Genomic DNA, 14,308 nt, shown 5'->3' with positions numbered 1-14,308 from the left:
TTTGAATTATTTTCTCATTTTCAACAAAAATACAACAAATCATAATGGACCTAAAATTTTCAGACATTTTACCTTGATTGACACAGATCATAATAAATCACTGTTTTGAGTTTTGCTCAAAATAATATTAAAAGGTATATAGATGATTAGAAATAAATTCTAATGAAAAATATTCCCAATTTTAAGTTCTTCTTTGGCCACATATTAAATTTTATTTTTAAAATTTAGCCAAAGTTCTGTGTGTGTATCCTTGTTCTTAGTCAATGTTCCTATTTTTTTATCTGTTCAGGGACATTCTCACTCTGCATGCTGCAGACAGACTCTCACAGTACTATAAAGACTTAATGAAACTCAGTCATGAATGCAGACGTGCACATGAACAAGGGGATGTCAATACCACTGAGAGGTCTGCAGCAGAAACCAACAAAAACCATCCAGACTTTTCAAACACTGACAGCACACTGCAAAACAAGGCCCTTCACGCTCAGACTAACAGTTGTGATGCAGATTCACCAGCTACTTCTCCAAACCTCTTGGACACTGTCTTCAGACCTTCTGTACCACACTGTGAAGAACTGAAAGGAAGAAATCAGGGAAAGCTTGTGGCGCAGAAGAGTGAGCAGAGTAAGATCAGTAATCTCTCCAACAGCAGAGCCTCATTCCTAGAAATGAAGATGGCCGATTCTCCAATGAGTAAGCATCACAATGCTGAACAAAGTTCACCAACGTAAGACCCTTTTCTGTAATAGATGTTCTATCTACTGTTTGGATGTGTGTGCTGAGTACATGTATGCCGTGCACACATGTGGATGTGGATGCTCATGCAGGCACAGGACACTGGGTGTCATGTCCTATCACTGTCTTGGTCTATTGCAGCAGTGGGATTACAGGTGCCATATGGTTATCCCTGGCTCGTTATGTGGGTTCTTACGAATATCGCTCCTGGTGTTTCTCAGCAAGTGCTGGTTTCCACTGACAGCTCCCCAGAAAGAGAACCATGATTACTATTTTTGATAACTGATCATAGTCAGTGGTAAAAACCTGGTAACTAGGTAATTTAAATCTATACTATTGTTATATTGATTCCCTTAACTCCTTTTCATAATATGCACGAAAAAACTTATCATAGTAGAATTTAATTTGGTTAAATTTAGGCAGGTTTAATTTGTTACCTAGGGTTATTTAATTTTGAATGAATGTGAAACTGTTTTTGTGCTTCCAAACTTCTAAATACATAAAATTATTTTAATAAAATTTAGAATATATCCTAAAATAATTTCCAAATAATCAAATTATTTCATCCTCTGAAATGTGTCTTTATAATTTCCACTGATCTAGTAAACATATAATAAGTATGTATGTGAGATTTTTGCATGTATATGTCATAGATTTCTCTATCATAACAGCTCTGGAAGCTAATTAATCACATCAGATCCCTAGTAAGCAGTACATTCCTTAAAACATCTCCTGGAGTTCTGTAACTGTTGAACCAGTAAGGATGGCTTTGACTCTGGCCGTTGACTTCATGGTTTTCTGTACTTTTAGCCTTAGTGTCAGGTCAGCAAGATTCAGCTTCTCCTGTAAGGATTGGTGCTAAACAGACCAGAGCCAACAGCATGGGGGCTGTTTTGCTTTTCCTATCTTTATTCCAGTAGATGTCTGTGGAAACAGTGATTTGTTTTTTCTGGAAGATATGTTTGCTTGATACATTCAGATGTACATAAGATGGTTATTTCCTACTGTAAAAATATTAAAAATACTTTGATAACTTTTGAGAATTCCATCCTGCACTTCCTAGATGCTGACCCTCCTTCTAGCCCCCACTCCAACTTTGTATCTTCTTGGTTTGTTGTTGTTGCTTATTTATCTTTATTTATCTTATTTATCTCCAAATGTTGTTTATGAAGACTTTACAATGATCTGTACTTAGATCTTCTTGACAGATGATAAAGACAACAGCCAAATGATTTTAACATGTATTAATGAAGACAAGAAAATAGAGATTATACCAAAGACCTAAAAGGGAACAACAATAACAGCTACAACAGGAACAACAACAAAGAAAATAAAAAAGACGTCAAAGCTTGCTGCATTTGGCTTCAGGAGATCCAGCCCACTTTACATCCCTTTCCCAAGGGAGAATCTCATATACTAAGCTGAGGACAGCTTTTTACTTCATGATTTTTCCCTCAGTAAAACAAATCTGATGACAACAGAGCTGTTTTTCTCAACAATCCTGTGATTCCATGTTGAGAAAAACCTACAGTCAGCCTTTTTCCTTCTTTCAGTATGGTGAAGAGTGATTCTTACTTCAGTTTCACTCAGAGAAATTCCTTGTAATCTTTGGTTGGTGGTTTAGTCCCTGGGAGCACTGGTTACTTCATATTGTTCCTCCTATGGAGCTGCAAACTCATTCAGCTCCTTCAGTCCTTTCTCTAACTCCTCCATTGGGGACCCTGTACTCAGTCCAATACTTGATTGTGAACATCTGACTCTGTATTTGTCAGGCTCTGACAGAGCTTCGCAGAAGACAGCTGTATCAGGCTCCTGTCAGCAAGCACTTCTTGGCATCAGCTATAGTATCTGGGTTTAGTGTCTGCATATGGGACTGATACCCAGATTGGGCAGTCTCTGGATGGCCTTTCCTTCAGTCTCTTCCACACTTTGTTTCTGTATTTTCTATAGACAGGAGAAATTCTGGGTTGAAAATTTGGAGATGAGTGGTTGGCCCCATCCCTGAATCTGAGGCCTTGCCTAACTTCTGGATATGGTCTTTACAGGATCTCCCTCCCCTTTGTTGGGCATTTCAGCTAATCTTATCCCCATTGGGTCCTGGGAGACTCTTGCTTTCCTGCCATCTGGCACTTGGGAGTGGCTAACCCACAGTTCCCCATTCCCCCATTGCTATATACCTCTGTTCAAATTTCTGACCCTCTGTATATCACCTGCCTCCTAGCATACCTGATCCTGCCCCCCTTTTTCTTCCTCCTCCTCATCTCTTCCTCCCAAATCCCTTCCACCCTCTACCTCCCCTGAGTATTTTGTTCCCCTTCTAAGAAGGACTGAAGCACCCACACTTTGGTCTTCCTTCTTGAGCTAAATATGGTCTGTGAATCGTAGCTTGGGTATTGTGAGCTTTGGAGCTAATATCCACTTATCAGTGAGTGCATACCATGTGTGTTCTTTTGTGACTGGGTTACCTCACTTGGGATGATATTTTCTAGTTCCATCCATTTGCCTATGAATGTCTATGTATTTTCTAAAAGGCCTTTTAGCTTTTACTGCTCATACTTCACATTTTCTTTTTCAGTGTTGGACATTGAATCCAAGATCTTGTACATATTAGGCGAGCATTCGATCACTGAGCTACATCCTAACCATTAGTTTTAAAAAAAATACTTTAACTTTACATACAACAAATTAGAATTTACTCTGGCATTTTAAGACATCAACTGATTTTGTTTCCTTCTCATGGTTCTGTCACCTCTTTTAACCTCTTGTCTTCTTTCTTTTTCTTTCTTTTATTAATCATTTTATCCATTTATATTTCAAATAATATTCTCTCTTCCTGATTCCCCCTCCGCAAACCCCCCATCCCATCCTTTATCCCCTTTGCCTCTATGAGGGTGTTCCTCCATCCACTCACCCACTCCTGCCTGAAGATGCTGTAGAGTGCTAGCTAGCATCCTCCTACACTGGGGCATCCAGCCTGCCCTCCTATTGATGTCAGAAAAGGTCATCCTCTGCTACATATGTATCTGGTGTCGTGCCTCCCTCCATGTTTACTCTTTGGTTGACAGTTTAGACGTTGTGAGCTCTAGGTGGTCTGGTTATTTCCTATGGGGTTGTAGTTCCCTTCAGCTTCTTCAGTCCCTCCCCTAGCTCTTTGATTGGGGTCCCCATGCTCAGTCCACTGGTTGGCTGTGAGTATCTGCATCTGTATTAGTCAGGTCCTGATAGAACCTCTCTGAGGACACCTAATCCTGGCTCCTGTTAGCAAGCACTTTTTGGCATCAGCAATAGTGTCTGGGTTTGTTGTTTGCAGAGGGGATGGATCCCTAGGTGGGGTAGTCTCTGGATGGCATTTTCTTTAGTCTCTGCTCCATTTTGTGTGTGTGTGTGTGTGCCTGCATTTCCTTTAGACAGGAACAATTCTGGGTTAAAATTTTTGAGATGAGTCCTGTCCACTTCCAAGTCAAATCTTCTGTTATCCTCCTCCCCAACCTCAACATGTTGCATTTTTGTTCATGGATTCATCGTCACATTCATTCCCCCACACATACATGTATATAAGCACTAAAACTGGGATCCTAATATAAGAGAAAACATGCCATGTATATTTCTAAGGTATAGTTATCTTAATATAATAATTCTTGATTCATATGTTTTCCTATAAGTCTTACCCCTTTTTCTATATGTTCAAATAAAATTCTGGTGCATGTATAACCATATTTTACTATCTACTCATATACTGCTGGATATCTGGGCTAACTCTATTTCCTTTTTATTGTTACAGAGATCCCCTTATCTATCTCAGGTAGGCCTTTTACCCAGAAACTTCCTATTCCAGGCTCCCAAATTCTCTGATTACAGTAATGCACAATTATACCAGGTTTATTTTCCTTATTATGTCTATTATATTATATTGAATCATATTCTTTTGAGATACCCTCATTTAATTTCATTCAAAAGATGAATGAATGAAAAAAGTGTTGCATAAGCATGATTTAAATCTTTAGCACTTTTTATGAACTTTGGTTTATTCTACAAGGTAAAAATGATTTTCAGAAATTACAATATTTTCCTGAATATTAAAACTATGTTGTCTTGGTTACTTTTCTATTGCTATGAAGAGACACCATGATCAAGCAGCTTACAAAAGAGAGCATTGAGTGTGTGACTTGCTTAAGGTTTCAGAGGGAGAGTCCCTGACTGTCATGATGGGAAGCAGGGTGGCAGGCAAGCAGGTATGGCAATGGAGTAGTAGCTAAGAGCTTGTGTCTGGTCAGAAAGTTGAAGTTAGAGAGGATGGCTTGGACTTGTGTGGGATTTGAAACTTCAAACCCCAGTCCTCACGACACAATTTCTTCTGCAAGGCTGCACCTCTTAATGTCTCCTAAAACTGAGTCCTTAAATAAAGACATAATATTTGAATACATTAGCTTATTAGGGTCCTTCTCATGCAAACTACTACATATGTATGACTTAGATTTGACCAGAAGTTTTAGCCGCTAACTTCAATCTTATGTTCGTGGCAAAAACAGATAGGAGGATTATGCTGGCTGTAAGTAAAATGGTGGTGACAAAGGTGCTGGGGATAATGATGATGATGTTGATGGTGATAAAGGTGATGGTGGTGATGATGATTGTGATTATTGAAATCATGATGGAAAAGTAAAGCACCAATAGAAAATAATTTCTTTATGCATCTTAATTCCCTTCAAATATATTTTGAGAAAAAAAATACATGGTTGTATCTGAGAGACTCTATTACTTAATGCCATTTTTTTTGGTAGATGAATATCATAAGGAAAGAGAAATTTACATTTATTTTAACAATTGTGCTAATTTCTCTTTCTATTACTAAATTTCCATGAGAAAAGCAACTTAAAGGAAGTGCTTATTAGGGACTTAGAGTTCCAGAGTGATAGAGTCCATCATCACCTCAGTGGGGAAATGTAACGTCATATAGACATGGTGTCCAAAGCATCAAGCTTAGAGCACCATTGTAAAGCACAGGCAGGAAGCCAATAAAGCAAACTGGGAATAGTACATGGCTTTTAAAAACTCAAAACTTGTCCGCAGTGATTTCTTCCTGTGAGACCATACTTCCTAACTAAACAGCACCACCAATTAGGGACCAAATATTCAAAACTCTAAGACTTGGAACATCCCATTTAAATCACCACATTCTGTTCCCTAGCACCAGTAATCTCATAGCTATCTCTTACTATAAAATGCATTTATTCTAACTTCAAAGTCTCCATAGTCTTTTAGTCCCAACACTGTTTAAACATCCAAAGTCCCTTTGGAGACCAAAAAAATCTCCTAATTGTAGCTTCTTGTAAGATTAAACAGCAAATTGCATACTTCCAACATAAAATGGCACGGGATAGACATTACCATTACAAAAGGCATTCCAAAGAGGGCATACTAAAGACATACTTGACCAAAGCAAGGATAAAATCTAGCAGGGCATCCTTCTACAGCTCCATTTCTAATGTCAAAGTACTCTATGTCTCCTTCATCCCACCCTTGCTGCCAGCAACCCAAATATCTCTTTGGGCTGGTACTCTCATTACGTGAAGCTTCCTTAGCATATATGCCACGGCTCCATGCTCCATCATCTACCAGTATATCCACAGCAACCAAGACTTGACTTTCACAGCTTCAGAAATAGCTTCTGGAGGCCTCCACACATGACTGCCCTGCCATGCGCTTCACCTCATTCAGCTCTCTAAAGTGGCCAGAAAATCCCATGACTCCATAATTTGTATATCTTTCATGACTCTAAAGCCAGCATCACGTGAGAAAACCATTATATGTTTGAAGTATGTAATATTTATTGATTTATTTATTTATTTCACAGGGATTTACAATTAGGAGATTGCCTTAAGTCTCAGAAGAGACTTTGGCCTTTTAACAAGTATTGAGATCGAAAGATTATGAGGATTTTGGCATCACACTAAATACATTTTCATCACAATATAGCCAGGATCCTGAGACACAAGAGGGGTGGAGTATGTTGGTTTGGATATGACTCCCTTGATTCAGACATTTGAATACTGGGTTCTCAGTTGGCAGTGCCCATCAGTGGGTTTTGGAGGGAGGTTTGACAGGTTGGGATACATCTTTGGCCCCTTGAATGATTTTGCAGAAGCTTTTGTTTGCTGTTTATTTCTCAGAGCATAAAATTCCTTAGGAGTTCTGCTTTTGGACTTTAGAAGCTGGGCTGAATGGTTTTGCCCTTTGGATACCCTTCCCTTTGTTCCAAAGCAAATCAAGCCTCCCCTGGGTCTCCTGACTTCTCTAAGTACAAGCCTTGGCCTCAATATTGTTCTTTTTTTTTTTTTCTCTTCAAACTGTATATTTCTTTCTGCCCCCTTGATCTTTTTCATTGTAGATCTGAATTATAGTGATTCGTAGTAACTACAAGGCAGGATCAATATTAAATTATTTTACAGTTTCCTCTGCCAAGGAATTTAGACCATTATTTTTTAGATTAAGCCTCAGAAGATGCTTAGGACAAAGACAAAAAGCAGTGACAGTTTTTGCCAAAATATAACCATGATATTTTCTAATCCAGTTGCTAATATTGCTCTCCTCAGAACCTCATCAGCCTGGGTGCCTAAGCTCCTCGAAGATGGCCCACTAATTTCTGTTTACAGCATTCAAACACTATTGTAGTTCAAAGTCTCAAAGTTATCTGGATTCCATCAAAATCCACTTGCTTATTTTATCTTCCTCATGAAGTAGCCCACTCCCTGGTACCAACTTCTTTATAAATAATTTTCTATTGTGAGAATGTACCATAATCAAGGGGTTTATTTAACGGTAATGGCACCAAAGAGATAAGAGTCCAACATCATTAGATCAAGACAACAGGGCATCAGGGAGTCGTGATGTCTTGAACTGAAAGCTGGGAGTGTGCACCTAAAATCTGGAGACTTGGTATTGCATGCTCAACTATGGGGAGCATATCATTCAGCCCAGCCAAACAAGCAAAAAGTTATTGCAAACTCTGTCAATGAAATGTTCAGGAGTGAATACCTCTTCATATACCTTTTAAATCAAATACAGAAATCCTACAAGAAGTTAAGATAGAATTGCTATCACTTTCATTATACCTTGTAAAAATTCCTATAATAAGCTGTGAGAAAGGAAACTAATTCCAACACAGGAAAGGAACTTAGTGTCTAAAATTTGCAAATAGCCATGGGCTAGGACATGTTAGAACGTCCTAGTGGGCGAATACATGAGCAGAGCATTTTCAAGTGTCCAAGAAGTGAAGCGAAGCTGGTAAAACACCTCCTAGGGTCTTTCCTCTTGCTATGAAGACTGTGAAGAATGTCATTTTCTCTTCCTTCCTAAGACAACACATGGTGACAAGCAGCTAACCCTCCTTTGCCAAGCCCATATTGGTTTCTATACTTTTGGGACCCTTCTTCTTTACCATCCCTACCCACTCTGGAACAATGCCCCCATTATGTAGAAGAATCTCTATAATGTCTTTCATCTTAAAAGCTATTTAAAAAATTAAAAATCTTTCTGAAGCTAAATCCCTCTCTCAACTTTGGCTCGTTCTCTCTTTCAGATTGGATATCCCTACTGCTTTACATTTATGACTATCTTTAAACAAAGAAGGAATTTTGTTTTTAAATAAGATTTTAAATAAGGTTGTTTATATTTATATACAGGCTTACAAAGACCCCCATTTTTGTATGGTTTTAAATTTTTACAAGAGTGTTGTATTCATATAATTTTCACTCCCCCTCTCCCTTTGTAACTCTTTCTATGTCTCCTTTACCCATTACCAAATTTATAAATTTGTAACTATATATATATATGTGTGTGTGTGTGTATAAATACAACCTGATTTCTCCATTTAATGATGTTCCCATGCATCTAGGACTTACAATATGTGATTAGATAACCTATCAAGGGCTCGCTCCTGGATAATACTAATCTACCCTCTTTCCTCGGGAATTTATTATCTGCAGGTCTTCATTTAGGGGTGGAGCCTTGCAAGATTATTCTCACCTGCAATGGCATACCAAATGTTGCTAGCATGTTGATGGTCCAATATAAACACCAATATTCCTGAGATCCCCTGAGTGTAGTTTCCCTGTGATATATAGAATTTTCATATTTTCAGCATCTTATCAAGATCTCTTATTTACTTTCTGGGTATTCATGTACACTAAAATAGTTTCCTCTTTCTGTTTTTAGCAAGGCAGCTATGGTAATCCAAGCACAATGGCGTAGTTACATCGTACACAGACAGATTAATTGCTCTGCAGAAATGCATCCTAGCACAACAGAACCCCTGCAAGATCCCTTCATCAATAATCAGACTACTTCCAATGAAGAAAGAAGAAAAACTAATATGAATATCCAAGAACAGAGGGAGAAGGCTGCTCTTCATATTCAGGTTAATTCAAACTTTTTTTTTTTTTTTTTTTTTTTTGGTTTTTCGAGACAGGGTTTCTCTGTATAGCCCTGGCTGTCCTGGAACTCACTTTGTAGACCAGGCTGGCCTCGAACTCAGACATCCGCCTGCCTCTGCCTCCCAAGTGCTGGGATTAAAGGCGTGCGCCACCACCACCCGGCTCAAACTTTTGATAGCAGAGTTAGTCATAAAAAATATATTTCTCATTTTTTTTTTTTTTGCTCAGTGTTTTAAAGTTTATTGAGTTTATTTCACACTTGCTTGGATTTACAGGCTGCAAGCTAGGTAACAGGGGGTGTGGTTCCGCTGACTATCAAGACTGTAAATAATAGTCCTTCAATCTGAAATACTATGAACTTTAGTGTTGTTGAAGCTAACCCATACAATGGTTTTTAAAATTCTCATTGTACTAAGTCCTTTACTTCTTTCATTTGATTTATTTCAAGATATTTTATGAGTTTATTAGAAAATGGATTGTTTCCTGCTTTGTTTCTCAGTATGTTGGTAGTTGATATAAAGGAAATTTACTAATTTTTTTAGACCTTTCCATTTATTTTTACCTGCTTTTAGTTCATTTTAATTGAGAATTTAATATGTGTGTATAACAAATTTTGATCAAACCCAGACCCCATTTCATCTTTCCATGTCCCTGTTCACCTTTCCCTCTCCAGTTTATGTTCTCTTTTTAATTATCCACTCAATCCACGAGTAGTTTTCCTATAGCTAATAATAATTTTCAGCAAAGTAGCAGAATACAAAACTAACCAGAAAGCAGTAGCCTAAGTTGATTGTCTCTGTCCTTGAGGCTATGTCATATACATAGGTTAAACAATTCATACATCAATAAATGACAAGGACTTGATTGTAATTGGTCTTGTTGATGTGTTTCTGAATTTAGTGTGCAAGTATTTTATTGATAATTTTTACATTTATATTAATAATTAATTAGAGAGATTGGACTATCATTCTGTTGTTGATGCATATTTGGTTTTGGTATTTGGAGTGATAAAAAGAACTCTTCATAGAAAGAATTTGGAAATGCTCCTTTCTTTTTGATTATGGAATAACTTGAGGGGTACTGATGTGAGTTCTCTGAAGGTCTGGAAGAATAGTATACTGAATCCATTTGGCCTTGAGCAATTTTTAAAGGGGAGATTTTAAATTACTTTCCCCAAGCACTACAATCACAATCTATTTCTCAAATCTTCTAAGATTTTAGTGAAAGCTAGTAATTTGAACAAATTGATAGCTATGCTAGAAATATATTTCAAAAGTGTAACAAAATGTAAAGTTCTTCAAATGCCTGCTTTAATTAAAAACTTAGAAGTCAAGAAGTGAGGGTGAAAGGAGGAATTCTGGGAGTAGAAGGATAGATCCAGTGGGCCCAGTGCAAAATGGCAGAGAATAGGGGAAAGGTGACTCAATCAAAAGAAAACACTCAGTAAAATGCCAGAGGGAAAAATACTACATTGTGTGCTAATTGGCTAAATAAATAAATAGGCAAATAAACAGGTGAAATACTTGTCTTAGCACCATCAAGATCAGATTTCAAAATAAATTTTAACTTGATTACCTTTTTATTTTATTTACTCAATGAAGCGTTTTGTACAATGTAGTTCACCATTAAAAACAAAAGCAACTAAAAAATATATCAATCAACTCTCTTTTAACTTTACATGATCTCTAAGATATTTGAGAGTGATATCTAATTGCATGTCAAACAAAGGGACAAATCAGAAAAATATTTGACAGAATAGGATATGTCCAACTCTGACAGGGAGAGGAAAGGGAAGCTACTTAAGAAAGAGCAGTACAGAGAAGAGAAAAGAAGGAGAAGGTAGGTTTACTAGGAGAGCTGTATTTTATGTATATCAGTACCCTATCTGCATGTGCCAGAAGAGGGCATCAGATCCCATTTTACAGATGGTTGTGAGCCAACAACTATGTCATTGCTGGGAATTGAACTCACAACTTCTGGAAGAGAAGTCAGTGCTCTTAACTGCCGAGGCGTGTCTTCAGCCTCTTTATATGATCTTTAATGTCACATGACTTTCTGACTTGTAAAACTAAGCTCAGCCTTTCTATTTTTTTCATAACTCTCACTGACTGATTCAACTCAGTTTTTCTGTCTCACACTTCTCTGCAAACTGACTGATTCAATCTTCTCTCTCTCTCTCTCTCTCTCTCTCTCTCTCTCTCTCTCTCTCTCTCTCTCTCTCTCTCTCTCTCTCTCTCTCTCTCTCCTTGACCTCACACTAACTCTAGCAATCTGTTCAAATCGTCTAGTCTTTCTTCTGTCTTTATCTGTGCGTAGCTTGTTCTCTCTCTGTAACCTGTCTTTGTACAGCTCTCCTAGTAAACCTACCTTCTCCTTCTTTTCTCTTCTCTGTACTGCTCTTTCTTAAGTAGCTTCCTTTTCCTCTCCCTGTCAGAGTTGGGCATATTCTATTTTGTCAAATATTTTTTTCTGATTTTTCACTTTGCTTGACATGCAATTAGATATCACTCTCAAATATCAGAACATCCTTATGCAAACTAACTTTATTTCATTGTTTGGAATTAAAAGTGTGTAATAAGGGCATGTTTGTATTCTAGCCAAAGAGATTAAAGATTCATGCTAAGGGCTGAGCCACACCACAACTAGAAACAGGATTTTTCAATAAATATGCAATCTCAGGGTTCATAGTATGATCAATTATCCTTCAACATATGATCATTACTATACAAAAATTCACATTTATTATTATATGTACATTATATAATTTAATATATAGCAATCATGTATAATTTTATGTTTTTTGTTAGTGTTTAACATATAGGATGACCATGATCATCTGTCTTTCCACTGGAATGCAAATCTCCATTGGAGTTTTATAAAGTCTGGATCTACCTATATAAAATAGTTCACTAGTGAGGGATATTGTCCCTTAACTAATTTCTCCATCTTTGCTTGGCTGTTGGTTGGTCCATTCACATGCTGACCCAGTGAAGTCACAATAGTTGTTTAGACCTTGTGATTACAGTGGCACTAGATTGCCCAGGGAACATTTTCCAGCCCCTTCTGTAATGAACCCAGGCTTTTGTTGTCTTTCTACAGTCTTCTGTGTTATGCCTTGACCCTTGAAGGAGATGGCATACATAACTTAAGTATGTACACTCAATAATTATTCGTTCTCAGCACCTTATGCATCGATCAGTCTCTACTTTGATTGCAGATCACTGGGAAGAAAGATGCCTCTGATTAAGTCTATGTGACTATTTTCCATGGGTATAAATGTATAAACTAAAGTGGCTTCATGCAGTGCCAATCCTACTGAGCAACAGAGTTAACTGGAAATGTGGTGCTAATCGTCAGAAATCCTAAGCTCAATTAGAAACCCATAGGTTAGGTAAAATATATATTAGCAAGAAATAAAGAATAAGAAAAAGTTTAAAAAATAAAGGAGAATATAGTCCCTTTTGCACTCTCAGACGTAATACATGCTTATCCTGGAAATGAAGTATCTGAGAATGGAAACTGAAGGGATTGTTGTTGTTTGTATTTTGAGATAAACTAATGATTCTGGCTTCTACCTCATTATGTTGTCAAAGCTAGCTCTAAATTCCTGATGGGCTTGCAATAGACTTCCAGATATGAGGATACATGCAAATAAATACCACCACAACCATCTCAACCTTACTTTTTACTACTACTAAGTTTATGTTGGGGGAAGCAAAGTTGTATCTGTTACTGGAGAGATTTGCTAGAAACAACTTTCTTCTATTCAGAGAAGGCAGGACAGGAAATGAAAGTGATAGAAAAGACAGTACTTGAGAAGAATGTCGCAAGGTTGAGAGGAAGAATTCAATGTCAACATCAAAATGTGAATAATGGATACCTGTGGGCCTGTGTGCTTAAATACTCAGTAACTCATTCAACCATTAATCTCTGCCTTCCTGGCTGAATCAAGCTAGAGAATATTCATTACCCTGTCAGAGAAAATAGGGGAGTCATGATGAAGAAAGAGGTTTAAGGACTTGATTCCTCATTTGTTAAAAATCCCATAGCTACAGATACAGTAGTGACACTGTGAGGGACTGTATGTCCTGTGTCTGCCTGTATTAACGTTCTCATCGTTCTGCCCATAACCGTATGCACTGACAGTGTTATTAATAATAATCTGTTTAGCACAGCTTCTGTTTGTCCAAAAAGTGCCAGGCATTGCAGGACTTTTCTATATGTTTGAATGTGTCCTGAAGAAATATTTGACATTTTAATTTTCATAGGTTACCTATAGGATGGGGATGCAGTGCACATCTATACATTGAGTCTTTGGATATTCTCTTTCTATAATGAAATTGTCGTACATTGCTTTCCTGCCCCTGACCATTATTATACTTTATCTCTTTCAGCTTCTGTGCATTTGCTGTATTTATTTTGTCTATTTTCAGTCCCTACCACTATTAGAATAGAAAGTCCATTCAAATAGGCTTGTTTGCATGCTTTAAGCTGTCCCATCTGTGCATGGCACATGAGAGAGATTTCATAAAGTTCCAAATCAATGGTCTTTCCTGTCCCAGACTTAGATATGATGAACTACATGACAGCTACTGATCGATCCTTCACACCGCTGGTTCATCCAGTTATCCTAAAATTACATTTAAGACTTTAATTTTTTAAAATTTATTCAACTCTATATATTCATCTCATCTATTTTTTTCTCTCTCTCCTCCACCCTCTCAAAGTTGGAGAATAACATGGGTTTGCTTTATAGTCAAGGAAGTAGAAAGCATCAGAAATGTTTTGATTGGAGGTTGCTGCTGTAGAAAGGGGTCCTGAAGGGACCTAGTGCTGGGACAAGCTGATTAGTCGGCAAAGCATAGGGAGCACCCTTCAGGGAGTCAGTCCTACACAGGGATAAAAGCATGGAAGCCATCAGTCTGCTCACCACTCTCAATGGTTCTTGGCCAATTGCTTCGGTTTTGATTCAGCTTCCTGGGTTCTTTTCCGAGAAGTATGTCCTCTGACTTCTGAGAGTGGTTGTTGCAGATGTGGGTTATATCTATCCTTGGATACAGTCCACTCACTGTGGATATTCTGTTTCTCAGGGTAGCAAAAATGACAACAATATTAATGTTATAAAACTGCTCTAAAATACT

At 37.6% G+C, this 14,308-nt stretch overlaps 1 protein-coding gene across 2 annotated transcripts in view; it reads left to right on the top strand.

Moving 5' to 3' along the window:
* Lrriq1 (leucine rich repeats and IQ motif containing 1) overlaps positions 1-14,308 on the top strand; it is a 202,095-nt gene that overhangs the window by 65,507 nt on the left and 122,280 nt on the right. For both annotated transcript variants that reach the window (XM_085843122.1, XM_085843121.1), the window contains exons 16-17: positions 290-727; positions 8,950-9,151. In XM_085843122.1, the coding sequence (XP_085699248.1) occupies positions 290-727; positions 8,950-9,151 (640 nt within the window). The remainder of the gene's footprint in view (positions 1-289; positions 728-8,949; positions 9,152-14,308) is intronic.

This window comes from Mus caroli, unplaced genomic scaffold, assembly GCF_978045245.1.
Source record: "Mus caroli unplaced genomic scaffold, Mus_caroli_1 scaffold_9, whole genome shotgun sequence".
NCBI lineage: Eukaryota > Metazoa > Chordata > Mammalia > Rodentia > Muridae > Mus > Mus caroli.
Note: the sequence above shows the minus strand (reverse complement) of the source record. Positions and strands in the feature narration are given on the sequence as shown.